General features: G+C 45.6%; 13 protein-coding genes across 13 annotated transcripts; 6 read left to right on the top strand and 7 right to left on the bottom strand.

Moving 5' to 3' along the window:
- Positions 1-779: 779 nt before the first annotated feature.
- Positions 780-3,695, top strand: SERLADRAFT_468815 (uncharacterized protein; the record flags this gene model as incomplete). Its single annotated transcript, XM_007318839.1, has 24 exons — positions 780-820; positions 884-892; positions 944-1,012; positions 1,085-1,120; positions 1,174-1,269; positions 1,320-1,407; positions 1,476-1,487; positions 1,539-1,684; positions 1,738-1,788; positions 1,851-1,871; positions 1,923-1,999; positions 2,057-2,117; positions 2,168-2,229; positions 2,285-2,327; positions 2,389-2,477; positions 2,530-2,577; positions 2,629-2,684; positions 2,793-2,841; positions 2,899-2,959; positions 3,013-3,075; positions 3,135-3,238; positions 3,302-3,317; positions 3,381-3,567; positions 3,623-3,695. 23 exons carry the CDS (start codon positions 794-796, stop codon positions 3,450-3,452), a joined length of 1,356 nt encoding a protein of 451 aa, XP_007318901.1.
- Positions 3,696-4,278: 583 nt separating this feature from the next.
- Positions 4,279-6,054, top strand: SERLADRAFT_370107 (uncharacterized protein; the record flags this gene model as incomplete). Its single annotated transcript, XM_007318838.1, has 10 exons — positions 4,279-4,431; positions 4,487-4,655; positions 4,711-4,747; positions 4,803-4,999; positions 5,054-5,196; positions 5,246-5,286; positions 5,337-5,479; positions 5,531-5,685; positions 5,742-5,793; positions 5,852-6,054. The coding sequence occupies 10 exons, from the start codon at positions 4,279-4,281 to the stop codon at positions 6,052-6,054; spliced, it is 1,293 nt and encodes a 430-aa protein (XP_007318900.1).
- Positions 6,055-6,381: 327 nt separating this feature from the next.
- SERLADRAFT_438484 (uncharacterized protein) lies at positions 6,382-7,254 on the bottom strand (the record flags this gene model as incomplete). Its single annotated transcript, XM_007318837.1, has 8 exons — positions 6,382-6,420; positions 6,482-6,556; positions 6,616-6,633; positions 6,678-6,686; positions 6,743-6,895; positions 6,966-7,039; positions 7,086-7,164; positions 7,240-7,254. 8 exons carry the CDS (start codon positions 7,252-7,254, stop codon positions 6,382-6,384), a joined length of 462 nt encoding a protein of 153 aa, XP_007318899.1.
- A 135-nt stretch (positions 7,255-7,389) lies between these two features.
- SERLADRAFT_468809 (uncharacterized protein) lies at positions 7,390-8,213 on the bottom strand (the record flags this gene model as incomplete). Its single annotated transcript, XM_007318836.1, has 2 exons — positions 7,390-7,758; positions 7,817-8,213. 2 exons carry the CDS (start codon positions 8,098-8,100, stop codon positions 7,749-7,751), a joined length of 294 nt encoding a protein of 97 aa, XP_007318898.1.
- Positions 8,214-9,089: 876 nt separating this feature from the next.
- Positions 9,090-10,312, bottom strand: SERLADRAFT_468807 (uncharacterized protein; the record flags this gene model as incomplete). The annotated part of the gene is made up of 8 exons (XM_007318835.1): positions 9,090-9,211; positions 9,265-9,356; positions 9,414-9,431; positions 9,485-9,514; positions 9,569-9,721; positions 9,785-9,858; positions 9,908-9,986; positions 10,044-10,312. 8 exons carry the CDS (start codon positions 10,056-10,058, stop codon positions 9,181-9,183), a joined length of 492 nt encoding a protein of 163 aa, XP_007318897.1.
- On the bottom strand, positions 10,284-11,166 carry SERLADRAFT_390794 (uncharacterized protein; the record flags this gene model as incomplete). Its single annotated transcript, XM_007318834.1, has 5 exons — positions 10,284-10,391; positions 10,451-10,599; positions 10,654-10,793; positions 10,854-10,933; positions 10,986-11,166. The coding sequence occupies 4 exons, from the start codon at positions 11,075-11,077 to the stop codon at positions 10,510-10,512; spliced, it is 402 nt and encodes a 133-aa protein (XP_007318896.1).
- Positions 11,167-11,785: 619 nt separating this feature from the next.
- Positions 11,786-12,354, bottom strand: SERLADRAFT_468799 (uncharacterized protein; the record flags this gene model as incomplete). Its single annotated transcript, XM_007318833.1, has 3 exons — positions 11,786-11,982; positions 12,049-12,076; positions 12,106-12,354. Coding segments are annotated over 3 exons (474 nt in total), but the record flags the coding sequence as incomplete, so codon positions are not given.
- A 78-nt stretch (positions 12,355-12,432) lies between these two features.
- On the bottom strand, positions 12,433-14,638 carry SERLADRAFT_468798 (uncharacterized protein; the record flags this gene model as incomplete). The annotated part of the gene is made up of 6 exons (XM_007318832.1): positions 12,433-12,618; positions 12,686-13,987; positions 14,043-14,172; positions 14,227-14,348; positions 14,407-14,429; positions 14,490-14,638. The coding sequence occupies 5 exons, from the start codon at positions 14,624-14,626 to the stop codon at positions 13,461-13,463; spliced, it is 939 nt and encodes a 312-aa protein (XP_007318894.1).
- A 522-nt stretch (positions 14,639-15,160) lies between these two features.
- Positions 15,161-16,814, top strand: SERLADRAFT_415807 (uncharacterized protein; the record flags this gene model as incomplete). The annotated part of the gene is made up of 3 exons (XM_007318831.1): positions 15,161-15,261; positions 15,337-16,379; positions 16,455-16,814. 2 exons carry the CDS (start codon positions 15,342-15,344, stop codon positions 16,812-16,814), a joined length of 1,398 nt encoding a protein of 465 aa, XP_007318893.1.
- A 3,011-nt stretch (positions 16,815-19,825) lies between these two features.
- SERLADRAFT_361738 (uncharacterized protein) lies at positions 19,826-20,764 on the top strand (the record flags this gene model as incomplete). The annotated part of the gene is made up of 4 exons (XM_007318830.1): positions 19,826-20,243; positions 20,299-20,397; positions 20,441-20,530; positions 20,591-20,764. The coding sequence occupies 4 exons, from the start codon at positions 19,953-19,955 to the stop codon at positions 20,762-20,764; spliced, it is 654 nt and encodes a 217-aa protein (XP_007318892.1).
- Positions 20,765-20,796: 32 nt separating this feature from the next.
- Positions 20,797-22,509, top strand: SERLADRAFT_356315 (uncharacterized protein; the record flags this gene model as incomplete). Its single annotated transcript, XM_007318829.1, has 6 exons — positions 20,797-21,546; positions 21,603-21,729; positions 21,792-21,826; positions 21,879-21,972; positions 22,030-22,091; positions 22,152-22,509. The coding sequence occupies 6 exons, from the start codon at positions 21,143-21,145 to the stop codon at positions 22,336-22,338; spliced, it is 909 nt and encodes a 302-aa protein (XP_007318891.1).
- Positions 22,510-22,571: 62 nt separating this feature from the next.
- On the bottom strand, positions 22,572-23,956 carry SERLADRAFT_468788 (uncharacterized protein; the record flags this gene model as incomplete). The annotated part of the gene is made up of 8 exons (XM_007318828.2): positions 22,572-22,728; positions 22,789-22,973; positions 23,024-23,228; positions 23,283-23,407; positions 23,460-23,532; positions 23,597-23,702; positions 23,766-23,872; positions 23,935-23,956. The coding sequence occupies 7 exons, from the start codon at positions 23,845-23,847 to the stop codon at positions 22,572-22,574; spliced, it is 933 nt and encodes a 310-aa protein (XP_007318890.1).
- A 115-nt stretch (positions 23,957-24,071) lies between these two features.
- SERLADRAFT_449601 (uncharacterized protein) lies at positions 24,072-25,760 on the top strand (the record flags this gene model as incomplete). Its single annotated transcript, XM_007318827.1, has 9 exons — positions 24,072-24,295; positions 24,347-24,505; positions 24,557-24,642; positions 24,699-24,755; positions 24,808-24,858; positions 24,917-24,942; positions 24,995-25,110; positions 25,162-25,336; positions 25,408-25,760. 9 exons carry the CDS (start codon positions 24,152-24,154, stop codon positions 25,536-25,538), a joined length of 945 nt encoding a protein of 314 aa, XP_007318889.1.
- Between the last annotated feature and the right edge of the window lie 97 nt (positions 25,761-25,857).

Raw genomic sequence — 25,857 nt, 5'->3', positions numbered from 1 at the left:
CGAAGAGGAGCGATTAAGCTTCTCAGCTACAACCGAAAACTTTACCTCTGTCGGTTTCCATATCGCAATTTAGTCACTTTGAAATATTCTGGCGCAGGTTCTAGGATCAAGTGGGATTGGCCTGTCACTGAGAATATGTTCGATCGAAATAGATGTCTCAACAACCTGCCAAGGATATAGTGGACATGGTGAGACCACCGCTGGATGGCGAGTCGAAGCTGTTACTCTCCGCCGTTGTTACAGTTCTCCCTCAATTCTAGACGAGAGAAGGCGAGATACACGAATCCGCCAAGCTGTTCTTCCCCGTGAATGACTCTGTTACCCCGTACGTAACCTAGAATATCGAGTTGGCTCATTTCGCTTTCGTTGCTCCCCACTCGGTGTCACCGCGTGAGCGTGGACAATTAACGGAGGGGGAGACGCGTCGCCTGGTGCTCGACTGGTTCGAGACATTTTGGACGAAGGAGGTTGACAAGCTTGACTGCATTTGCTGTTGACATTCCGCTATATACAACATTACACAATAATACATTTACCTAATACCATATCAAAAAAAAAACTATGGAAAATTATAAAGAAATGGTTCCCTTCGTGTTGTTCCACACACCTATCGGGTCATAACTAAAACGATTTCCCTGGCTCCCCTATGGCGAAGTTGCCCACAAACGCGGTCACGTGGGATGGGGTGAAGGGCTTCTACAGGCCGGCTTTTGCCGTAAAGCAGCCCTAGTTCACCGCTTCTCACTCAAAAAGTAGGGCTGACTTTCCATAGTCTCTTCGACTTTAAACCATCATGTCTCGCGAAATCATCAATATACAGGTGCGTCCATATGTCCTAAGCTTCTCCACAAGCAATTTTACTGACTGCTCTGTTGCATTCTAGGCTGGCCAGGTGAGTACAGTCCCCCTGGACAGATGCACGTCATGATTTGATGAATATCAGGCAGGGAATCAGATTGGGGAGAGTTTTTGGAATATGCTGCTGGCTGAGCATGGTCTTGATCAATCTGGGGTAAGAACTGCAGATTGGTCTGCCATAGCTTCACTACTGACGCTTATCACTCTTCTACGTTTGATGTTACAGCTATATCAAGGCGATGACCCTCTGCAGATTGAACGGGTCAGTGATCTAGTGATGTGCCCCGTTTTTAGAGCATCATTTATCTTATCCAGGCTGGTGTATACTTCACTCAAGTGGAATCCGGTGGTACCACAAAATATATTCCTCGCAGTGTTCAGTTAGATCTTGAATCTGGCGTTTGTAATCATGTTTGTGGTATTTCGTTGTCTGGCTGCCGCATGGGTTTATAGCATCTTAGATTCGTTCCGGCCCCTTGGGACATTTGTTCAGGCCTGACACATTCGTGACTGGTGATTCAGGCGCTGGGAATAACTGGGCTAAAGGATGTTCGTACATTCACCATAGCTCAATCCTGGTCATGACTCACTCCTTATTTGATATCACTGGTCGATAGACTACACGGAAGGTGAGCTCTGAAGTCAAGATTTATGAACGTTGGTTTCACATATGTTCACAGGAGCCGAACTGATCGACAACATCTTGGATATCCTCAGGAAACAATCAGAAGCCTGCGAGGCTCTACAAGGATTCCAGATCCTCCATTCACTTGGCGGAGGCACTGGTGCTGGCTTGGGATCGCTTTTATTGTCGAAATTAAGAGAAGTACGAACTGCTACTTCTCAGTGTGGTACAGATTTTTCAAGTGGATGTACTAGGAATATCCCGACAGAATGCTTTCTACATTCTCAGTTTTGCCCTCACCGAAGGTTAGTAATATATGCTAAACTTGTAATGGAATCTTATTCCGCTCGGGCTCCATCTTTTACAGGTATCAGAGACGATAGTCGAGGTAAAGTTGTGTTGTTGTAACGTTCATCAGCTTGGCTAAGCATTTGTTAAGCCGTATAATTCATTGCTGTCAATACATCAACTAATCGATAATTGCGATCTGACAATCAGCATTGATAACGAAGCTCTGTAAGTGCGAGGCTATATAATTTCATTACTTCTAATCGAGGATGATGTTGGAATTAGTTATAACATCGCGACAGGAACGCTGAAGATCAAAAGTCCTGGCTTCGATGACTTGAACCAGGTGAGAATATTCCAATTTACTGAAACCATCAAATCACTTACCTCGAACAGCTCATTGCCAAAGTAATGTGTGGCGTAAGTACGAGCTTACGTTTCCCTGGTCAGCTTAATGGGTATGCAAAGTTCAAGGAGTTCGACAAGGGCAGACTCTGACTTCGTGTATTGCAGCGATCTCCGGAAACTTGGGATGAACCTTATCCCATTTCCTAGGGTAAGTCCTACAAAGGCTCGTGCTACCACACGACAGCGAAATTCTGAATTTGGGCTATCAGCTTCACTTCCTCATGCCAAGCTATGCTCCATTTTACGATCCAAAAGCGCGCGCATTCCAGAAGATGTCTGTTCCTGAGTTGACCTCGCTGTGCGTTTGTAAGTTCTGTATGATTGTGCTATTGGTGCTTATTCTTTTCTAGGCTGTTTGACAAAAAGAGTCTGTTGGTGGCTTGTGATCCGCGATTTGGGTACAGTCACAGTCATTTGCCCAAGCTAAACTATAGACTGATAACTCATAGTCGGTATCTTACTTCTGCAACGATTTTCAGAGGAAAAGTATCTTCCAACGAGGTGAGTCAATCCTGCAGCTATGTGTAGGAAGGTTCTCTTAGGTTCACAATTTTACAGGTGGAAGTATGTCGAGATTCTTTTCATCTATTAAATCAATTATTTAAAGTTTCACAGACCTCAGTGTTGCAACTTCAGCGGAAGAATTCACAGATGTTTGTCGAGTACGTCTGAATAAGTTCAATCTTTCACACGCGAACCTGACCTGGTTCTGCGGCTAGGTGGATTCCTGACAATGTGTCTGTTTCGCTCTGTTCCGTTCCGCCTGTTGGGCAGCCACAGGTAATGTGCCCTTTGATAATGCCTGATGTGGCTGCTGTTGAAAGTTTTTGCAGGCCGCCACCGCATTAATGAACTCGACATGCATGCAGGAACTCTTCAAACGTAACCTTGATCAGGTGTGACTCTCCTTTCGTTATATTATGTCACCTGTTCCACTAACATGATATGCGGTCAGTTCACTCGCATGTTCAAGCGACGTGCCTTTATTCATTGGTATATTGGAGAGGGCATGGACATGATGGAGTTTTCTGAAGCAGAAAGTAATACACAGGATCTCATGTACGTAGTAAATTCATCATTCAGGATTTGTTCTATACCGATCACTTCTCTACATCGATGCAGTTCGGAGTATCAACAGGTAAGTCATCTGATGTTGTGAGATGGCCTGGCTTTACGTATCTGATAACCACGTCGTTTCTAGTATCAAGAAGCCACCACAGAAGCAGAGGAGGAAGTCGAAGAATACGAAGTCGAGTCCGAAATTGATCAATAATGCACACTAGAGAATGCGACGCCCCAAAATTACCACCTATGCTTACATTTACATAGACATACTACCTGGGACATTTTATATTCGACAATCACGTCAGGAATCTAATTACATTTTGGTATGGTGTGTATTTTGTCTTCGCTGGAGCCACTATTGACCTCTATGAATATCAGATTGATATATACATATATATATATTGTGACACGCTCTGCGGATCTCATCATCAATGCAACCATAACCTGGTAGCTCCACTACTTTACTTAGAGATGTGGACATCCGCGGAGGAAATGAGCGTGGCTGGTGAGCAGGCTTTCTGGAGGTATCAAAGCTGATCGGAGCGAAGGGTATCAGTTGATTCTTTCAATATTAAATCACGGGGCCCCGCATTGAGTCCATTTAAGCATCAGATCGTGGTCTCAATGTCAAAGGGATCTCACCCTCGTCGACGATAAGCCCCTCAGGTTTTTGTTGCTGACAGTTGTCTGCTCCTTGTTTTCAGACATCCCGAATATTTCGCCGGCTAATACCACGCTAACAAAAGCCTGTATCCTTATTTTTAGTGACCTGGGCTGAAAGATAACAAGCTCGATTTCCCGCGCGTTGCTGATTATTGGGGCTTCATAGACTTTGCAGCACTTCTAAACTTGAAGGTCTCGGAGGAATGTCGGGGTAATTATATTAGTCAAGACTAAGGGGCACTACTCTTCGTTTCTCTCGTGACGTCGGAAACGGACCGCAAGGTCTAAAAACGAAACTTTCAGTTACTGCCCATTGACTTAAAAAGAGCATGCGACCTGTACGGTAAGCTCACCCTTATCAGCTTTTTAAGATGTCTTTTGAATGGCCTGCTCGTTTTGTTGACCTGAAGCACAAGATTGTGGCTTCCACGCCTGGCTATCAGGAACGTCTCACCAGTTCCTGGGTCGACCTTCTCGCTGAACTTGAGAAGCGTTCACAAGAAGTTGTCAAAGAGGGACCCAATGTAAGTTATCAACGAAACTTTCATAAAACTGTATACTGAGCACCGCTTGGTGCAGTATATCCCTCAGGTCAAATTCGCAGACCTCGAAAAACTTGCGCCAGAAGAGGTTGACCTTATTCGCCGCAAAGGCTCAGTTGTGATTAAAGACGTCGTAGATGACAATGAAGCGGCCAGCTGGAAGACTGCACTAGAAGAGTTCATCAAGGCCAACCCTCACGTAGAAGGTGAGAACCAACCCCTACAAGCGAAATTTATTCGTTAACCTGGCTTAATTATCAGGGTTCCCGGAGCATGATAAGCAATTCTTCCAGCTTTAGTAGGTCGTTTTTTGCTGCGATTGATAATACAGATACTAACATATGTGTACTTAGCTGGACGAGATCTCAAGTGCGCGCTCGCGCTCATCCTAACGTTCTCAAAGCCGAGGCTTGGCTTAATAACTTGTACCATGTCAAATCGGGCGCCACAATAGAGGGAGTTGACCTCTCTACCCCTCTCGTATACGCAGATCGATTCCGTATTCGTCATCCAGGAGTACAGTGGGATGCTCACCCTCCTCACGTAGATGGTAGGTCTCAGTGTCTACGAAAAGGCTGTGGCCTGACTAAACCTTGCTCCATAGGTGGTGCTATCGAGCGTTGGGAAGACGCTAACTTCCGTCGTTGTTATGCGGATATCCTGAGCGGTAACTGGCGCGAACATGACCCCTATGAATTAGAAGGTCGTCTGGATGCTCGTAGCTCTCTCTATGGTAGACCTGGCCAGGTATGTTTTTCAATTGACACATTTGATATTAAATTTAGTTTTGTCTTAGGCCACTGTATTCAGGACTTTCCAAGGCTGGTTGGCTATGAGGTATGTATATGCGCTCAATCCTGCAATCACACGCAATGACACCAGAACAGCGAAACTGCCCCTACTCAGGGAACTTTAAGAGTATTCCCTGATGTCGCTTTGTCGAACTCGTACACCATTCTTCGACCATTCTTCAAACCTACCGTACCCCTTGATTCCCCAGATATTCTTGATGCAAAGAACTGGGTATTCGGTGGGTTTATGTCCATACTTGATTTTGCACCAACCTAACAGGATGGAGAAGACATTTCGTCACCGGAATTTCCAGGAATCCAGCCCCGTGACAATGGATTCATTGGTCCGCGACCTACACCCGACTTGCACCCGCATCTCCGACTTCATGAAACCATGACTTCTGTACCTAAGGTCAATCCAGGAGACATGGTCTTCTGGCATTGCGTAAGAGCTCTTCAAACTTCTAGCTGTAGTAATCGTCTGACTCTGAGACCAATCAGGATGTTGTCCATTCTGTTGAGCAAGAGCATACCGGCACAGGTGACTCTGCAGGTACGTCGAACGCCAAACTGGATTCTTGACAACAAGTAAGGTTTACGTCTCCCTATAGTGATGTACATTCCCGCTGTGCCAAAGACTCCCATGAACTCGGACTATGTGAAGAGGCAGGCGGAAACTTTCCTTGCTGGTATCAATCCTCCAGATTTTGTCAAGAGCAAGGAGGGAACGGTTTTCGTGGGACTCGGAACTACTGAGGATGTTGTGGAACCCATAAGTAGGATCGCTATGGGTCTTCCTATCGAAGTTGCATGAGGGGACGACTGTAGCGCCGTAACCCAAAGCTCGTCAATTTTCCTGTTCATTCTTGTTCCCGTGTTTATGTATACGGTCATAATATGATGTATTCAGCTTGTATTTGGCATACAGGACTCGACAATTCTCAGAAAGACTGGTCTTCTGAGGACGAGTGAGGAGAACCAAGTCTTACACCGAGCAGTCAGAAGCAAATGTGCAGTGTTGTTCTACCTTTTGTTCAGAGAGACGAATGTAAATACCGACTGGGCCGTTGGAATGCAACCATTCTTATCATTGCCGACCATGAACATTTACAGGCTGCACAAGTAAGCACCAAACACACTCCTACCATTTAGCATACGGCATGAATTTCCCACTAGAGGACTAATAAGGACGTGAGAGTGAATAAACAATTGAGAGTCACATACTCAAAGGTAAGTAGTACACGGTCTCCTTTCGGGTCCGGCTTCTTCTCCACATTGATCTTGCAGTCGATCATCGACATGATACCATCTCCAAACTAGATAAAGTAAGTGCGGTATTAGAAGTAGCCAAATCTTGCGAGTAATATCAACTAACTTTCTCGTGAACAACGGCCTAGCGATGAGGAGCTTCAGCAGGCTATACACTGATTTTGATACCAAGACACCCTTTGTATTCAAGGTATCAGACATATATAAAACCAATCAGCCGAGAGGTGGCGTACCTCGTATAAACGGTAAATGGTAGGATCAGTGGGAGGGATCGGGCCAAGGCCACGACTGGGCCACCAATGAGCCCCTAGCTCGTCCTGAATGTTGACCGTAGGAACGTCAAGAGCAATGGCAAGTGAGTTTATCTCCTCCTGAGATAACTTGGCCTGATTTGTGCGGAGGAAGTCATCAGTATGATCGGGATAGATAATTATGATTGAATAGTTACTAACGCACCTCGCCGTAGAAAGCTGCTGCTACCCATACTTCATCCCTTCCTACCGCCTTGGCAACGGCGTCGAAGCTCAGACCTGAACAATATGAGACACTTCATATTTAAGGAGAAAACTGCGTTACCCTTCCTGGCCTTGGCTTCAAATAACGCTGCACTGATAGGGGGGAGATTGGAGTATGGAGCACTGTTCGCAGATACCTTCTACGAGATGAAAGCCATATCGTAAAAACCAATGAATACGTAGCAACATCAAGGTAAGTATCAGACGTCACTGACAGCAGTTTGAGCCATGATAATAGAGGAAATGAAGGAAATGACAGATTCTTCGCGCAACGCAAACACTTTTATACATGCCAGGATATCCGGATAGTGCTCAGGATACTAGCTTACAAACTTCCTGATACACAGGGGCGAAGGTGTATTCTGTAGGCAAGTCATATAGCGGAATATGGGCATTCCTAAGAAGAAAGCGGATTGGAAATTCGGTCACGAACGGCATTCGAGGGGAACGGAGTGGTATTTCTGGGGTACCTCAAGAGGGATCCGATATCCTCGAGGATCTGTAAGGCGGCCTATCAGATAATACAGACCATCTGGTTCCATCTTTCGGGTGCTCCTTTCAGGAGGTTGTTATCGACCACAAAGTCTCCGTTCCCAGTGTCGTGGTGTGGGAGAAGTTTTCTTATGTTTGCCTACTCCCAACCAGCATGGAAATAAAGTGGAGGTGCAAAATGATATATTCATAATCTGTGGTATAAAAACATTTCTTAGTTATGCGATAAGCGTCAACAGTAGCTGCAATTTGAATAGTTTGAGATCCACGCCAGGGATAACTTGATAACAGTATACTTACTATTTCAGCACAAGAGATACGGCTTTATCTTGCCAACTAGCGGACATAATTTTTACGTAGACTTCTAGAAAACCAGATTCATTTTGTAGGAAAGTATGGGTTGGGGTCAACCTTCGAAATATCTGCTTGTATAGTGTCCGCTTTCGTTGCGTTTGGGAATGGATTGGTCGAAGTGGCGGTAGCGCTGCCTGACACAGCGACCTGTTGAGGGGGCTGACTGGAAGGGATTTCAGATTGAGGGTCCTTAGTTTGCATGACTTCACTTTCGGATAAAAGGCTTGCATTGTGCCTATAGTAGATTATCCTTGGCGGTAAGGAGTCAATAGGTGACGGAGAGTCAGGAAGAATAGTAGGCCGCAAGCGAAGCTTTTGTCTCTCTTCCGACAGTGGAGATAAAGGCGGAAAGGGACGGGATGGCAACAAGCCTGATCCAACTGCAATTTTAACCGACTCTTTGTGCGAAGGATATGATACTTCCGGCATCGTGTTTGCACGGGGGGTACGCAGTGGGTGATTCGAAGGAAGGCCAAGACCCAAGCCAACAGCTGCCTTTGCTACCCTCGTTTTGAACTCGAACTGGGGAATACCAGCGAGACTGATCGCAGATGGACGCTTGGCAGTGATCTTTACAAATGCGCCTTCCCCAGACAGTAGATTGTGGCGTGAAGCCTGGTCACAAGGAATCGCAACATCGACTCGTTGGGAGCGTGATTGGAAAGATGGACCTTTCTTCCGTGATTTACTAATAATACTATCTCCTGTATGTTGCTGCATTTCATTGGAGGCGCCCTTGCGTTGTTGCGCCTTGCCACCACGTCCTTCACTATCCGACTCGTATCCTCCATCATCAACCACACTTGGAAAACCCAAGTGAAAGCCACCCTGTCCAGGCGTTTTCTCGCTTACATGAACTAACGAGACCTGCTCCGAAGCCCGAGATGGGAGTAGGCTTGAAGCGGAGAGAACGATTTGATGCAAAGGGGTTTGTTCTTTCGAAGGTGAGTGGGGAGGCGTGATTTCAGTTTGTGTTCCTGAAGATTCTGACCCTTGTGGGAAGCAGGAAGAAGAGGAAGAGGAGGAGCTGGAGGAAAGCATCTGTTCCCCTGAGATATTAGTGACCTGCTCGGATGGCGATAAAAACAACATGATGGTGATGAGAAGAAGGAAAGATGGGTGTTTCTTACCAAATACTCAGTGAAACATCTGCAGGCTGATTTGGTTTGAATCCAAATGGGCGATGGAAATACCGACGATCAATCTGGATTAAAATAGGAGTCTAGGCTCTGGACTGAAAGAAAGGTTCTTCTTCTTTGTTGCCGACTACTAACGTTACAAAATGGATAGGTACCAATAAATTTGCATTTCTACCATTTAGCATATGGCAAAAACTTTCCGCTAAAAGATCAATAAGGGTTGGAATATGAGAAACGAATTTGATTACGACGTACTCAAAGGTGAGTAATACACGGTCTCCCTTCGGGTCCGGCTTCTTCTCAACATTGACTTTGCAGTCGATCATCGACATAATACCATCTCCAAACTTGAATGAAGAAGTGTCAATATTAGGGATAGATGAAATCTGGGACGTTGGACTAACCTTCTCATGAACGACAGCCTAGCGATAACTGATTTCAGTTATCATAAATATTGAATCGATATATCAATTACCTTAATGGCATGGCCATATACCAAAACACTCTACAGATCACAGACATGAGGTAGAGTATATGCATCAGCTGAGAAATCACGCACCTCATACAAACGGTAGATGACAGGATCAGTCGGGGGAACTGGGCCGAGACCGCGACTAGGCCACCAGTGGGCACCCAACTCGTTCTGGATGTTAACAGTTGGGATGTCGAGAACTTTGGCAAGAGAGTCTATTTCGTCTGGAGATAACTTGGCCTGATCGAAGCGGACATACGATGATCGGGAAAGATAAGCATGATCTATAGATATGTTACGCACCTGACCGTAGAAAGCTGCTGCTACCCATATTTCATCTCTTCCGATGGCCTTGGCAACATCGTCGAATGTCAGACCTAAATAAGTTGAGACGTGCTATATTGAAGTGAAGAGAAAGTGTGCTACCCTTCCTGGCCTTGGCTTCAAACAACGCTGTACTGATAGGGGGTAGATCGGCATATGGTGCACTATTTGCAGGTACCTTCTACAACCAACCTCAATATTTAATGAGCCACGTAGAACGACATCGAATATCACTCACAGCAGCTTGGGCCATTGTAGAAGAGTAAAGTGATGGGAATCTTCAGGCGACGCCTCAGAACTACTCACCTATAAAAGCCAAAGACTGTCACGGTACCCGGGATAAACCATTTTGGACGCCACTATAAGCACGTGATACATAGGAGACAAGCTGACTTAGTGATTGCACGAGGTCACATATGCAACACGCTGACATGACTGCAGCGAAGACAGGTGAAGTGTTTCTGTCGAGGTAGATAGGCGATCATGAGAAATAATGAATCGAGTTCTCAGGCATGCCGGTTGTTCCGGAACAAATAGGAATACTGCTGATATAAAGTGGAGTATGCTATTTGGCACAACAAAGACGCTGGTCGGGTGACTTGTCAGTACTCGCTTCATTTGCTAGATGCAGTGAAGCAATCGTACACAATACATCAAGTTTCCGGCTTACAGTCCTAAAACAAAGATAGCTAGACCATGTAAGATTATGATCCGGTTTCCTCCTGAGCAGGCTTCCATACGTCCTTTGTAGCGTGCATCAGCTCGTATAATTGGCCGAGCTGTTCAGGGGACATCTGAGGAGGAGCTTATGAATATCGAGCTTAAAAATAAAGTAGAAAACACAATACCTTCTCGAATACTGTAGCATCCAGTTTTTTAAAATTCTTCACGCTTGGATCCCGAGGCAGTTCGTCCAGATACATCTTCCACTGCGAGAGGAAGCCCATGACGTGGACAGGATTCGTGACGGCTCTATGCCTTCGGAATTCTATCTCCAATAATTCTAGGGTTTGAGAATAATCAAACAAATATGGCGACCACCCCTCACCTGCCCTCACATAGTCATCTCCCAAGGACCGCATCTCGATAGGGAGCCTTCGGTGTGCTCTAAGTAAGCGGCGATACAGACTACATGCACATTGGTATCAATACTGGACCAATATCAACAGGAATTGCGTACGGTAGTGGAGGCAGAAGAGTCGAGCTTGTTTCGCCGATATTCAACGGTTTAACACTGACGGACTCTGCCAAGCGCAGTAAAGTTGGGCGCATATTGTGAGTGCTTTGCGCGGTACTTTTGTGGTATGTTTCAGTGTGTAGTAGATTCTGACTTTCGGTCCCTTGTAATGATGCAAAGGCACCTAAAATCCTGGTTTCACCCAGTCTACTAAAATTGGCGAGCGGAGAAAAGCAGTTGAAATACACGTCACGTGCCACAATTCATCCTGTTATCTTATCTTAAGAGTTCTACTACCAATACAGAAAGCGTACTGAATGGTAAATGGATGTTATAAGAAGTAGTGTGCTGAGCTTGGGTGAGATTTACATAAAATCAGCGGTATATAACGCAGGAGTTAGCACCTTGATGCTTCTTGCTTCAGAGGTGGATGAGCGTGATTCGCTGGATGATGTTGAGAGTCGATACCCAGAATCCTTATACACACAATGGTGTGTGTAGAGCAGCCTGACCTTAGTGAAGGCCCGCGTTCGCGCTGCGTTTGTTGCGACAGAACAGCCGAGATCCACGGACTAGAGAAATGATTTTGAGACGACAGTGCAGGATGACGGTAAAGTTTATCATCCACCAGGAAATAGATGCGGGGCTACGAATACTAAAGCAAGGCACTAACCGTCGATGATAACTTCTTCATACAATATACCATCCCATGCACCGCCCTACTACAAGTCTTCCCCATCTCCAAACGAGAGAAGGCTTTTCCCAGCCATTTTTGGTTTCTTCTTTGTTGGTCTCTTGGAAGTATCCTTACTCTCGCTATCCGTATCTCCTATGACTTTTCGCTTGCCAGTTGACAGTTTGGATGACTTCATCCCACCCCTAGAAGATGAGAAAGACAAACTAGGCGCTTTTTCTTTCGATTTGGCTTTATCTGGTGGTGCGATTTGAGCATCGTTACCTGGAGAGTCTACAGGTTCAAGAATGGGAGGTAAACCCTTCTCTTGTTGTTAGACGATGGTTATTAAAGCTCTACATAATGATGCACTGGATATTATGGACCGCTCACCTTTCCGCCGCTCATTCTCTGCTTCCCTCTCCGTCAAGTGTTTCCCCGCTTCAGAACCACAATCTGTGGTTTTTCATCTCCTTCATCTCCGTTCGCACTTCCTGGGTCATCGTCAGGTCGTTCCGGGATGGTAGGGCGCTGTGGAATAGGTGGTCGACCAGAGCCGTCGTCGTAGTATTCGTCCTCGTCATCTTCGTCTACGTCTCCTGCTATGCGTCTCTGTAATTTCTGCAAAAATGCTGGTGTGTTCTGCTCATAATGCAATCTGGAAGAGAGCTGGTGCTTGGTTGGCTCTTTGGGTGCCATGTGTAACGCAGCGCATAAGGGTTGTACGGTGGCGGAAGCATTCTGCAACGGGGCTTCTCACGGCAACGCTTACTACCCACACTTGAAGTTGTCTGCCATCACTGTAGACGTTGACGAGCTCTAACACAACCGGTAAGACCTTTATTTCTCTGGTGTATCTACACAAGCCTCAGCATTCGTAAAGGGACACATAAACCATGCGGGTGTTGTATCTTTTTACTTTGTTGGTGTTGCCCCTACTTTCAGCACTACTAGTAGCTGCCCAGGCAAGTCTTTCATCATCCCCAGCGCTGAAATCTATCTCTAAGGTGGCATGCATCTCGTATTTCACAGTCTACGAGTGGACAAAATGCTCAGTCTTCAACATCTTCCCCTACTTCCACTGCTTCCGGGTCAAGCGCCAGTTCCTCTCCATCTCCCACCTCTTCATCGTCAGGAAACAGCACATCATCTGGAAATTCAACCAGCTCTGGAAACTCGAATTCAACGACCTCGGTAGCAGCTAGTAATTTACCTACAGCAGCATCCACTGTACCAGGAGGAAACGGCGATGGTGGTAATGGTGCCCCGAGCCCAGGTGCTAGTGCTCCTGGCGGTATCTATGGACCACCAGATGGATACATTGCTGCTGCAAATGCTCTCAAAAGAAATGCTGAAGTCGTAGGAGTCATTGGAGTTGTAGTCGGGGCCACTCTGGTTTTCATATAAGAGGTCTGATTGCTCTTACCACACGAGACTTGACGAGACTTTCTTTTGCCTTCTTCATGTCTCTTTATCTGATGCACGGACTATCATCAGTGGACTTATAAACTACATCGTATTTCAATTGCTATCGCTCCACGTCTCATCACTATACACAGTGTATGTTCTACGGACAATCGCTAGATTGCTTATCAACATCGCTTGATTTTGGATACTCGTTGAAAACCGGACTGGATTATTTCTGATGGGGCTAGAAGTGTATGGCAAATCCACTGGTATCATATGGAAAGCTGGACGTCCATAGCATCATGTCACAACACTGTAACCTAGCACATAAGTAGCTCGTTGACGTTAGACCTAATTTAAATAAAGGTATCCTAGAATTGGCTTGTAGGCCGATAAATCTACTCAGACTCCACAGGTACGCAAGCATCATTCCAGATCTTCATGACCGAAGACCAGTATCTATCAGGCTCGGCCCGCATATGCGCAACATGCGCACTGTTCTCAAAAAGTTCGGTACGCACGTTCAGGCCCTTCGACCTCGACACTTCGGAATGGTTCTGAACTTGTTGCCATGGGACCAACTCGTCCTTTCTTGAGTAGAGGTATAGTCGCGGTGTACGCGAATTTGTCCAAGGAAGTATCTGTGGATTAAACAGCGACTCTCTAAGTTGTTCCATCAAAATCTTCGTCCCAAATAATAGATAGCGCAGCCGGGTGAGAATGTATAGCGTATACACGAATGTTAGTGCAGAGATGCGAAGAAGTCGACTGCGAATAGATAGTGTAAATGCAAGCCCGAGTGTGCGGAATGTTCCTACAGCAGGGCAGGAATCGAAGATAATGACGCTCGTGAATGATATGGCATTAACTTGAGGCACTCTCTTTGAGAGGACTTGGTTGAGTGTCACCAATTGCAACGAGCCACCTGTTTATGCAAATGAGTCACAGATTAGAATAAAATGTAGAAAGTGGCTACCAACCGTTTGAAAACACATGTGTCAGTATACGTGGTTGATCATATTGTAAAGGGGCCGTCTCTTTGGTCAGCGTGTTATACTGTATGCAACCTAAGGCTTCCAAAGCCTCAACCACCGGGAATAAACGAGTGTGCTATCTCGCGTACGCGCGTAAGGAAAAGAAAACAGAGAGAAGAGAAATGCTCACCTTCGACTTCTGCGAACTCCAGAAAAATGAAGGATGACATCTCACGAGAATTCGAGTTGCACTAGGAAACAATTTGGCGTATTCTCGGGTATAATTATACAAATGACGAAGCTGAGCCCCCACTGTAATAGCGTGCTAGTCAAGATACTTGATAGACCGAACTCAAAGATGAGGACGTACTCCAACCAAAGATAATGATCACGCTGCAGTTCAAGAGATGTAGAACTCAGCAATAACGACACGAAAACAAAACAAATACTCACTCTGGAGATATGGCTGGCACGATCGTTGTATTGGTAATTCCATTTGGAGCAGAAACGGACGCTCTTTGATGAACACTGAGGTATACTCCATCGCCTATGGTTATGAAGCCAGCTCCTGCTGATCCCTTGGTAGTCATAATGGACTCGGCGGAGAGGATGAAGCCGGGACCGGTCCTTACATGGTGTTTGCCGCGGAGATTATGTAAAGCGTCTGCAATCGCTGACTCGTTCGTACTCCGCTCAAGTTTGCAACTCAAGTACGAAGTGCTCTGGCTGTACTACTGGTGAATACCGGTGGATCTTATTGGATACTTGCCATTATTACTACCCGCATGGACCTCGTACGAACCAGAAGTTTACACATGCAAAACCTAATGCCATATAACCCACTCACTTTATGATCGTGCTCTGGACTCACAATTTTATCCGGAGCATAAGGAGGATCACAATTGTACTAAGGTTCCCTCGGAAGCTGGTACTCAGTCCTCGAGGCTTTGGGCTTGCTGTTGCATGAACGATGCATGAAATACAGCAGTGGAACAGTTGGCCTCACTTATTTTTGAAATGGCGAGCCTCAGGCCTCAGGCTCCGAGTCTATTGGTGGTCGTTGGGCGCTCATCGTCTGGCTGTGCGAACCTAGTCTTGGAGCGTCTATCACAACAGTTTCTAGCACTTCCATGATGCACATGCTTTCATCGTGTTAACAGTTCAAGTGCACGACAGCTGCGGTAGATCCTCTCCATAAGGAAATGAGAAGCTTCGAAGTCATCAGGTAAGGGTTGTGCATCGTGCCTTAAAAACTGGAAGGTTCTACAGTGTCTATCGAAGTTTGACTACTACTTTGCAGGAAACATGGACTATGCTAGTAACATCCTCCAAGCTATTTGGGATATTTTCCCGTGTGGACGTCGCCGCCGACTACCACAAAAGCCTGCTTCCCCAACGTTAACTACACTTCCTCATTCTTCTGGAAACTCTTTAAAAAGTCGTACCTCGTTTGACTCGTCCCAGACACTCTCTCCAACATCGATAACATTTTCAACAGCACCTCATGTCGCTATACCATTTCCCGAGACTAAATACATTACTTCCTCACAATTCCTACGTGAGGCGTGTCCCGATGTGCATGCCCAGTGCAAAGAGATATTACATTCCTCGATCTGTGTCCCCTTGGATGATATCATTCCTCAGAGGAACGGCTTTGTCCACACGGTTTTGGAGTGTTATAATAATCACCGCGCGCTGATAATTCGTCCTGATGACGTTTGGCTTGCTATCCTGACACAGTTCAGCTGCCTCGTTAATGGCAACGCGGAAGCGCAGAGGGCATTATTTTGCCTTCATGATGGGGAAAAAGAACTGTCAATATGTTTGAAGACAAAGGAGGGTGGAGTAGACATGGAAGGTGTAGTTCACTCATTCGTTGGAGCCATGACGGAGGAGATACAAAAAAACATCATTGATCCAGAGCTTCGTCAATGGATCCTCCCGGCCTTTTCAACCACCACTGCCACAGACATTGCCATTGGTGGAATGATGATGATGGCGACAGTGAAAAAATACTTCTCTTACCACATCATGTTTTTATGTGGGATTCCTCAGGTCACACTCGAAGGAGAGAAACGTGACTGGGAGTATCTCCTTAATAGGTTGGAGAAGATCAAGGAGTTTGGACCTGAAGCAGTTGCATGGTACCATCTCCTGCACCCCATACTATCCAGATTTGTCAAGGCATTTGATGATCCTAGCAGTCCTGAAAATTATGATTTCTGGAGCAAAGTTGCAAACTTTGAGAAGTTTGGGAGTGGCCCAACTTGGCTGTCTGGGTGGATAACCGCATTCATGGTTTTCGATGAAAAGGGATGTTGGAAGGCCGATGAAAGCAAGATGGTGCGTGTCATTTTAATTGAAGAACAGTATTAGTCTAAGAAGGCTCAGTAGACCAGATACTACAACTATTATCAGCAAGATGGGGTGTTGATACTGGATGGAGTGTCCTACCCTCTTCTCGACAGCGATGAAGTCCCAAGTGGCTATGCACAAGTTGACGTGATGCTTCAATTGAAGGAAGGCGGAAAGAATTATCTTACATGCTTGGTCGCAGGATCTGTTGGTACGAGGATCTGTTCAAGTGGAGATAAGGTGTTGTCTGGTACAGGAAAAAGAGACGCCGCAAGGCCTACTCCAGCATGGTGGTGGGTAATGAAAAAGGACAAAGGGGACGAGATTACTTCAGACCCCCAGAATGTTGATTCGAAATCGGAGGACGCAGAAAAGTTCAACTTGGCTTTTGGGTTAAATAGAGAAGGATCGTTGTGGTGCTGAAAACCGTTGTATTTCATTCACACTCCATGTTGAACGTTGTACTTCGTCATTTGTACTGTTTTTTTTTTATACTCATCGTGTAGCAAGCATAGTTTGTGCCGTGGATGCTGAGTCCTCGAGCTATAAAATAAAAGTCTGGCGGGCTGGAGCCTACTTGACGTTATAAAGGTCCTTTAGCAAAATAAAGTAGTTAGTACAAATCACTCACATTGAAATAGACACGCTAGAATAAGTAGAACTGCGTGCTTCATTCATTAGTCTCGTTCAACACAATGAGCGATTGTTAAGCGTCTATCACCTGCCGTTTCTGCGCAAGTCACGGTATTTCAAGTTCTCGTGTCGTCGTTATCTTTATGGCTTTGCCATTAACGATGCATCCGCGTGGAACAGATGCTGTTATAGGGTTCTGTTTCGGAAGAGCTCATCAGGAGACTTTCTCGTTTCCTTGTTCTGTCATAGCCTAAGGTGAGCACTACAAGTATAATTGCAATGGCGGTCCCTTGTATCAAGTTCTCTTAAATACACACCTTCCCTCACAATTTCGTGAAACTGGATATTTCGAAACAGCACGACCCAAAGTCTTCACACCCATGACTTACTCGTGGTTCAACGCACTGTGGTCTTGGGGCTCTGAGCTACTGGGTGTCAACCGCGCTACCGAAGGCGAAGAAAATAGCGTGGCTTTTGCTCAGTGGCCCCCAGTTGATGCGCCTTGGTCGCGTGAGGGACACATTCCGGTTCAAGCGTGGTCTTGTCAGATCGGTACTGATGATGGGTCTGGGTGAGTAGTCAAGTGCTTTCCCCCAGTACATCTGACTGAGACAACACAATGAATCATCTCCCTTAAGATCAAAGAAACCAATAGTACCACAGTCGAACAACGTGCCACCTTCTCTGCAGCTAGTACCGGGTCAAACAGCGACGCGGTCGATGAATGATAAGACTGTGTAAGTCAAATCTATATTTTAACACTCCACGTCTCACTGAAAGCACGCACCTCAGGTCACAAGTCTTGCCTCATTTGATTCATCATCCTGATATTTCACCACCCAACTCGGTACCACTATTCCAACCCCCAGCTCCAACCTCTGAAACGAAAAAACCACCTAAACATCGCTGGCGGCTAGCTGATGCCCGTGCTTTCATTCAAACGGGAGTTATAAGATTGGCACTGGTAGAAGATTTCCATGACCTTGACTTCATTGTGATATCACATACATGGTCAGACAGCATGAAGAAATGGAGAGATATCCTTTCCTCTGTCAAAAGAGGGCGCACCTACGAAGAAAGGATTGCCCGCGGCTCAAACCATATCTGCACCAGTATCAATTCCAAAGACAAAGACTATCAGCACATCACTCATGCCCAACTATTTTTCACCGCAGTTGCCTTTCTTGTCCAAACTAGGGGCAAAAAGTTCTTCTGGATGGATATAGTCTGCATCGACCAGGATAATTTGTCCGAAAAAGAGTACTTCGTACCTCAGATGGGGGTCCTATACCGTGACTCCTTTGAAACCCACGCATACCCTCTTGGAGCCGAATTTGCGTCGAGTGTCTTCAGCGACGAAGTCTATCACCCAATCTGGGAGACAAGGGCTTGGACGGTACAGGAACACATACTATCTAAGAGAGTATTGTTTTGTTACCTATTTGAAGGAGACGCCACAGGAGACGTGAGGCATGTCAACGGATCACCAAATTATGACGCGAATGACGTTGATATCGAGCTCGCATCTCCAGTTTTGGAGAGATACAAATACCAATCTGGCTGCTATCTCCTCGAGAAGGGAGTCACATTCACATGCCATATGGAAGACGAGTCCTGGGGCGGGAACCTATCCCTGACCGCTTATATGAAGGTGGAGATTGGAGAAAGGACTAACTGGGGTCAAGTAACCAGGGTTCTAGGCCGTGGTACGCAGTACAAGGCCTTATATAGTCTGAGGAGGGAACAGACATGGAATCCGTTGGAAATCGCGAGATTATCGATGGTGATGATAGGAGAGCGAGTTTCAACGTGGCCAGAAGACATGATTTATTCAGTTATTGGCGCGCTGAGGGTAGAAAATCTCAGTGTTCGATATGGAATTGGGTTTGAAGAGGCTAGATTGTGCATATTCGAAGCTGTGGAACCAAGGATACTGGCTCAAATCATCGGCACGGACTGGGGATGCAATAGGGAAACCAGAAATAATGACTCAGCACTCCCAAGGGTGACAGGATCCACGCCCGTCGTAGGAATACAGTCGCTGACATCTTCTATTCTGTACTGCAAGTTCAACAGGAGCGCCGGAACAGAGATTCATTGTAGAGTCAACAGGTTCAGGATTTGGAAAGCTGATGCAAATATCAGACAAAGCCTTGGCGTCCTGCGACCATTATTAGGTAGTAAAACGTCCAGGCTCATGCTAATGTATGGCGTCAGTATACTCGATGATCCTGACCTATTATCCATCCCATTCTCGTCTATCCCTCCGACCGAAATCAAACCAATCATATTCGATGCAGCTGGGATAAACATCAGCGACGAAGAATACCAAAATGACGAGTTTGTGATCGACAGGACCCTGGAATTATTGGAGATTGGGGTGTGCCAAACTCATGCATTGTTTCCGGATCATGGTGACCTTGGGCTACGGTCAGCTTTATTGACGCTGGGCTGTGAGCGATTGGAGTCCACGAAATTCAGGAATAAAGGAACAGCACTGGTCATGGATACCTCCGCATTGACAGGAGATTATTCTGTTAACATGGTCCAGTGAGTGAACGTAGAGACTATTGTGGAATGTAATACTACGTTGAGTATTAGTAGTAGATGTAGAACTTACCATTCTACTACGGTGCCAGTAGATGGCGGTGCTCATATTGAGAGTGGTTGTCGGTCACAGAGCTTGTATATGCGCTTAGCATCTGCTCTTGTAAATTTGCGTTGAGGTCAAGTCGAAAACAACGTTACAGCGCGGCCGTCACGTGCCATATCTTTGACTTGGAATTATGCCGCATTGCGTCGCATTTGGCCTGTCAAAAGGGCATTCCATCGTCTAGTAAAGGCATTGATTACGAAGTACTGAAGACCTGGTGTTTTTAGTGCTCGGTCATACGAATTCAAGGATCCTGGTGTGGCTTCCGCAATACCATGAGTTTTCTGTTGTTCCCCACCTCAAGCTCAGTCACCTCCGTGCGCTGGCACAGGATTGTATCTCCTGGTCGCGTGCCAAATCATTGGAAACGTCACGTCTTCTTTGGTTTTTCGACCTTCAAACATATTCATACCTCCGTCTTACCGACACCTCCAAAATTTGCTGCGCTCCGAAACCCACGAGATAACGAGGAAGCAACATCATGGTTGCACGCCTTTAAAGTCGCATCGATTCCTAGGCAGTTGGTAGAAATATCATTTTCCAGAAGCTCTGGTCCGGGTGGTCAGGTCTGTTTGCTGAGATAAGCTCATTTAGTTGCCTTGGTTCACTGTATCTATTCAGAATGTAAATAAAGTGGAAACGAAAGCTACGGTACGATGCTCCATTGAAGCTGAATGGATACCCCTATGGGCAATAGACGCTTTAAAGAAAAATGTACGAGTCTTACGGATATTAACCAGTATCATGACTGATTTCATGTCAGCCCCACTACGTTACTTCCACCAAGTCCTTATTAATTTCGTCGACAGTTTTTCGTTCCCAGCCGCAAAATTTGCAAGACTGTCTTATGAAGGTATCACAAATTTTTATCTATTCAATCCACATTAAACGCTGTGCATTCACATATCGACAGCTTCACAATCTAATCATTTCTACAGCGGCGGCATCAATCACAAATTCACCATCAATACAACAAAAAGAGCGAGTTCGGAATCTACAGAAAGCTGACGATGCAAGGCGGAGGGTTCAAAAAGACAAACGAAGTCAATTGAAGAAAGGGCGGTCTAGTAAAGGCTGGAGTGACTGACTCTGAAAGTCCCTTTGAGAATAATGCCACCAGATTGTAAGTCATTTTGATTTTTAAATAAATTGGTTTCCCCAAGGTGGCTTGGCACCTTACCTTACTCCACTGGCCAGCCTGTCCTTGTGCTCTAATTGACGTCGTCAGTTGTTCAAATACACCCGATTAACGATGGCTAGTCCGGATCCTACTCAATATTCTACGATCGTCATGACATCATATTCGTACCTCTTACAGGGATAGTCTGTAGTCCCAGTCTTAGGCCAGGTCCGCCACTGGACCTGGTATTTAAGCAGAATACACAACAAACAGTTCTGTACCTCACCCGTTACACCGTTAACACTCCCACTTTGTCTTTATCATCTAGGTTATCTAGTTTGTAATATGTCGACGCAACCGAAAAAGTCTAAGTGGTCATCCGAATCCCTTTTCAAAGACTTGAGGATGGACTCTAAAGCAGCCGCGGTGGAGTTTATTGGCACGACGTATTTCCTTGTTCTTGGTCTAGGCGGTATTCAAGCAGCTACGGGGGAAGCATTTGCGAGCGGTTCGGTGATTGAGCACGTCCTTTACATATCGACATGTATGGGCCTGAGCCTTTTGGTGTCGGCATGGTTATTCTATCGGGTCACAGGCGGTCTATTCAATCCCAATATTAGTCTCGCACTCGTCCTTGTTGGTGTTATTGGGCCCGTGCGATTCGTCTTGTTCTGTATAGCGCAATTGTTAGGGGGGATTGCGGCTGCTGCTTTAGTGTTCGCACTTACTCCTGGGCCACTGGCTTCAAAGTTTGTGCCTTGATCAATTCATCAGTCAACTCACTAAACCGCCTAATGATTTATAGCACTTTCCTTCAAACAGGAATCAACTCAGCTCAAGGCGTTTTTATCGAGATGTTCATCACCTCCGCTCTGGTGCTTTCCGTGCTCATGCTGGCCGCTGAAAAGCATACGGCTACCCCTTTTGCCCCTGTAAGCGTTATATCATATACGTAGACGCCGAATTGATACAAACTCTTCATAAAATCGCAAAGGTCGGAATAGGGCTCACTCTTTTTGCCTGTCACCTGTAAGTTCCAGACTCTGTTGGTTTACCTGGAAAGCTAATAACATATCCCTAGGTGGGCCGTCTTCTACACAGGTGCTGGTATGAACACCGCACGTTCTTTTGGTCCTGCTGTAATATCTGGATTCGGATATCCCCAACATTGGGTGGTAAGTACCGTTACTCGTACGTGTTTCTCTTGGAAGCTCACCATCATCGCTTTACAGTACTGGGTGGGTCCTTTCCTGGGTTCTCTCCTGGGTTCCGCATTCTACACAATCCTCAAAGTGTTCGTATATCACCATCTTCTTAATAATCTCCATTCTGACATGGTGTTCGTGCTTTTCAGTATTAACTACCGTGAACTGAACCCAGCACAAGCTTCTGTGAGGCCTGAAGACTCACCTCCAGTTCCAATCGCTGTCGAGGACGATGACGTGCAAGCAAAAGAAGTAAAGGCTACCACCAAATCTCCGAAGGATCACCAAGGAAATGCAGGAGCAGAAGGCCAAGGAAAACCGGGAATCGCAGTTTGAGAAGTCATAAGTGATATCTTGACCGAGCAACCTCAAAAGATTTACTAGTTACCGATGACATCCACATGTATCTATGATATATAGGTGTTATAGTAACTTTTCCGTCAGTCTCGCTGACGGAATTGATTCCACGGTTCGGTCAATTTATAAAATCCAGAACCATTTTCTTGAATTCGTTGGGCCTTTGGGATGGGTGAGCAGCCATATTAGAGCAGCTTAGTTTATGGTGACACTTACATCTCAGCATGTACTGTCAGTTTCAAATTAATTTTGTGCACCATGGAGAATGAACGATAGCGCGGCTTACCCCAGTGTCCAGTATCTAGCTCATCGAGAAAAGCGAGTGGGAAAAACTCCTTTATAGTTGGAATGTTATGTTTATTGATGAATCTAAACGATGTGAGAAATACTAAGTCATTGAGTGGAGGAGTGAGAAGAAAAAATACTCGCGCGCTCTTCTTTCCCTTGACAAAAAGTGTACTCCCTTCCCATATTCTTTCACCCGGTGCATAAGGGAAAGATCCAATGTCTGGAATACCCTCTTCAAGTATGTCAAGTGGAACCTTGAATTTGAGGTGCGGTGGTTTCGAATGACTGTCGACGTTAGTAAGAAGGAATGCTCGAACATTGGGATCCTGCATTCTGGTTCACATTTGAATGATTATCTTTGGGAGATGGGGCACACATTTTCGTATTCAGCAAGGATATCTCCGGCTGCCTTCCGTGTCGAAACATTGCTCGCTTCAATTTTCTTCATTCCCTCAATGTGACTACGGGATTCCGCAGACAGATCAGCTCGTACTGGTGCAATATCGGACACTATGAGGTGGGCTAGTAGGTCATCAGGCAAATCTAGATCGAGTGCTAGGCTCATAGCAACTTTTCCTCCCCTTATAAATGTCAGTACCTGGGGCTTCAGAATGACTGCACCCGACGATACGTACATTGAGTGCCCAAGGAGTGTAATGTTCGAAAGCGAGTGCGATTGACAGAAACTCAGCACATCAGCCGCCATATGTGTGTATGTCATAGGCCTCACATGTGGTGATGATCCATGATTACGAAGGTCCTTCCCTGACGATTAAATGGGTTCCGATCGAGTTCAAAGAGAGTCGCCTTACTAGCGAGAATACTGGTCGGCCTGAATCTTTCATAAATGCTTTGGATAGTGAGGACCAGTTGCGCTTCGATCCACTACAACGGTGCACCATCTTGAGTACCAATTACACCGCCACTAGAATCTGGAGGAACGACTTACAAAAAGCCATGTAATATTACTAAAGGCCGTTCGTTCTTGTTACCGTCGGAAGGTATGTGTTCATCATAAGCTAGTTTCGTTGGCGTGATCGACGAGGAGAAGCTTCCTGCAGATCATATGTACATTAATATAGCTCTTAGTGGTTCTCGACTTAAGCGGAACTGCTCACTATAGCAACTTAGGGACTGTGACTGCCTCCAGGTTATCCTCCAGAAGCTGTTCAAGCTGTGAGTTGGCTGGTGAAGGAACATTGTGTCCTGCGTGGCAATAGTTTCACTACAGGATATAAGTAAAGGTTTATTCAGCGAGAAGTTATCACCCTTGGATACTTAACTCACCTGGCCTTCACAGTAGAAATTCGAATGAACCGCGACCGCGATATCAAAATTGAAGAACAGACCTCGGCCGGTTGCGGATTGACAAAACTTGTCACGTGGTATTGTTATCACACTTCTTGAGAACTCCTTTGGGGTTTGCCTCTTGCTTTACTGTTCCCCTCTACCGAGGTTAAATAATTCGTGATTTACGCTCGAGTTACTTATTTCTTACAGCAACATGGTTTCCATTAAAATTTCTGCTGCCGGAAAGCCTGTCTCACTCGCGCGTGGACTGCCATATGCTGTCGACTTACCAGGAAAACAAGCAGAAGACGCGACAATCGGGGATGTAAAGGTCGCATTGGCTGCAAAATACCCCAAGGTAATGTTTAGGGTACATTTAGTACCATTGTCACTAAAAAAAACCGCGTAGTTTTATCCATCACGTCAAAAAATCACCTTAAAAGATGATAAAAAGCTCCTTCCAGACGAAACTACACTGGCAAATGCCGGACTGGTTGACGGTGGAGAAGTGTCTGTGAAGGACCTGGGACCTCAGGTTAGCTGGAGGACTGTATTTGTGGTGGAATATGTGAGGCTTCCAACTATATACTTGTCATATCACTTATGACGTGTTTGAAAGGTTGGACCGCTTATTATCCACCCACTGGTATACCATCTCCCCAACATTTTCTACGGTGGCCAAATACAACACAGCTTGTTGCAAAAGTGGGGCATCCTATAATTTGGATGGCTGTTCGAGTTGTATGCTGATATTCTATTAGGTACATCTACTCTTTTGTCCTTCTACATTTCATCAAGCGCGAGCTAGAGACCCTTTTGTAAGTCCCACCCCCTCTATATCGTTTTCTTTTAGACTGATCCACTATGCAGCGTACATCGGTTTTCACATGGAACTATGCCCTTCAGGAACATCTTCAAAAAGTAACTAGCTGGATAAATACTTCCTGTTAGACCACCAGCCACTGACGTTCATTGGTAGCTCTGCGCATTATCATCTTCTTAGCGGTATGATTGCCTTATTATGATGTACCAACTATATTAACGAGATTGTGTCCAGGTATTCTTTTGGCGTATGCAATCTACAGCCCAACCTATGCAGCCACCTCTCCTTATATTCAAGGTACATATCGCGAAGAACCGAAATTTCTCCAGATGGGCGCGGCAATTTGGCTGGTTCGTACTTACTCTTGTTTGTCGAGAGAGAAAAACTCACCACTCAAACAGTTTGCCGAACTCTCTAACCTTACGACTCACATTACCCTCCGAAACCTTCGTCCAGTGGGAACGCGCGAGCGTAAAATTCCATATGGCTATGGATTCTCTTTCGTCTCGTGCCCAAACTACTTGTTCGAGTTTATCGGATGGCTTGTTGTGGCTGTCATGACAGGAAGCTATGCAGGTTAGCCAATTCGAGTGTCTGCTGGTTTGGGTATCGTGAACACTCACATTCACATTGGTGTTCTTTTACAGTATGGATATTTTTGGCCGTTTCTACTTATTATATGTATATGTGGGCCCTCAAGAAACACAGGACGTACAAGAGGGAGTTTGGAGATAAGTATCCACGAGGACGCAAGGCCATGTTCCCATTGCTTTTGTAGCGATGTCCTGCTACTGCCATATTTCTTGTTACCACATTCTTTATACTGCACTAAAAGTGGTAAACCTCGAGTTGCTGGAATAAAAGTTCCATGCAAGCTGCACTAATCTCGATAGCTGGCGTTTACAACGGATTTATGGCCATTAGGTACTAGGTATTATTAGTGTTTTCTTTCTTGGAACTTGAATAATAAAGTCTTGGGGCTAAAGGCTTATGGACTACTAGAATCCATACGGATACAATAGGAGGTATTTTTGAGGAGAATTCAAGTGAAATCTAAGTGGGGGAATTCCCCAAACTACTGATTCTCATGGAATCGT

This window comes from Serpula lacrymans, assembly GCF_000218685.1.
Source record: "Serpula lacrymans var. lacrymans S7.9 unplaced genomic scaffold SERLAscaffold_7, whole genome shotgun sequence".
Classification (NCBI taxonomy): domain Eukaryota; kingdom Fungi; phylum Basidiomycota; class Agaricomycetes; order Boletales; family Serpulaceae; genus Serpula; species Serpula lacrymans.
This window is presented reverse-complemented; position numbering and strand designations above follow the sequence as displayed.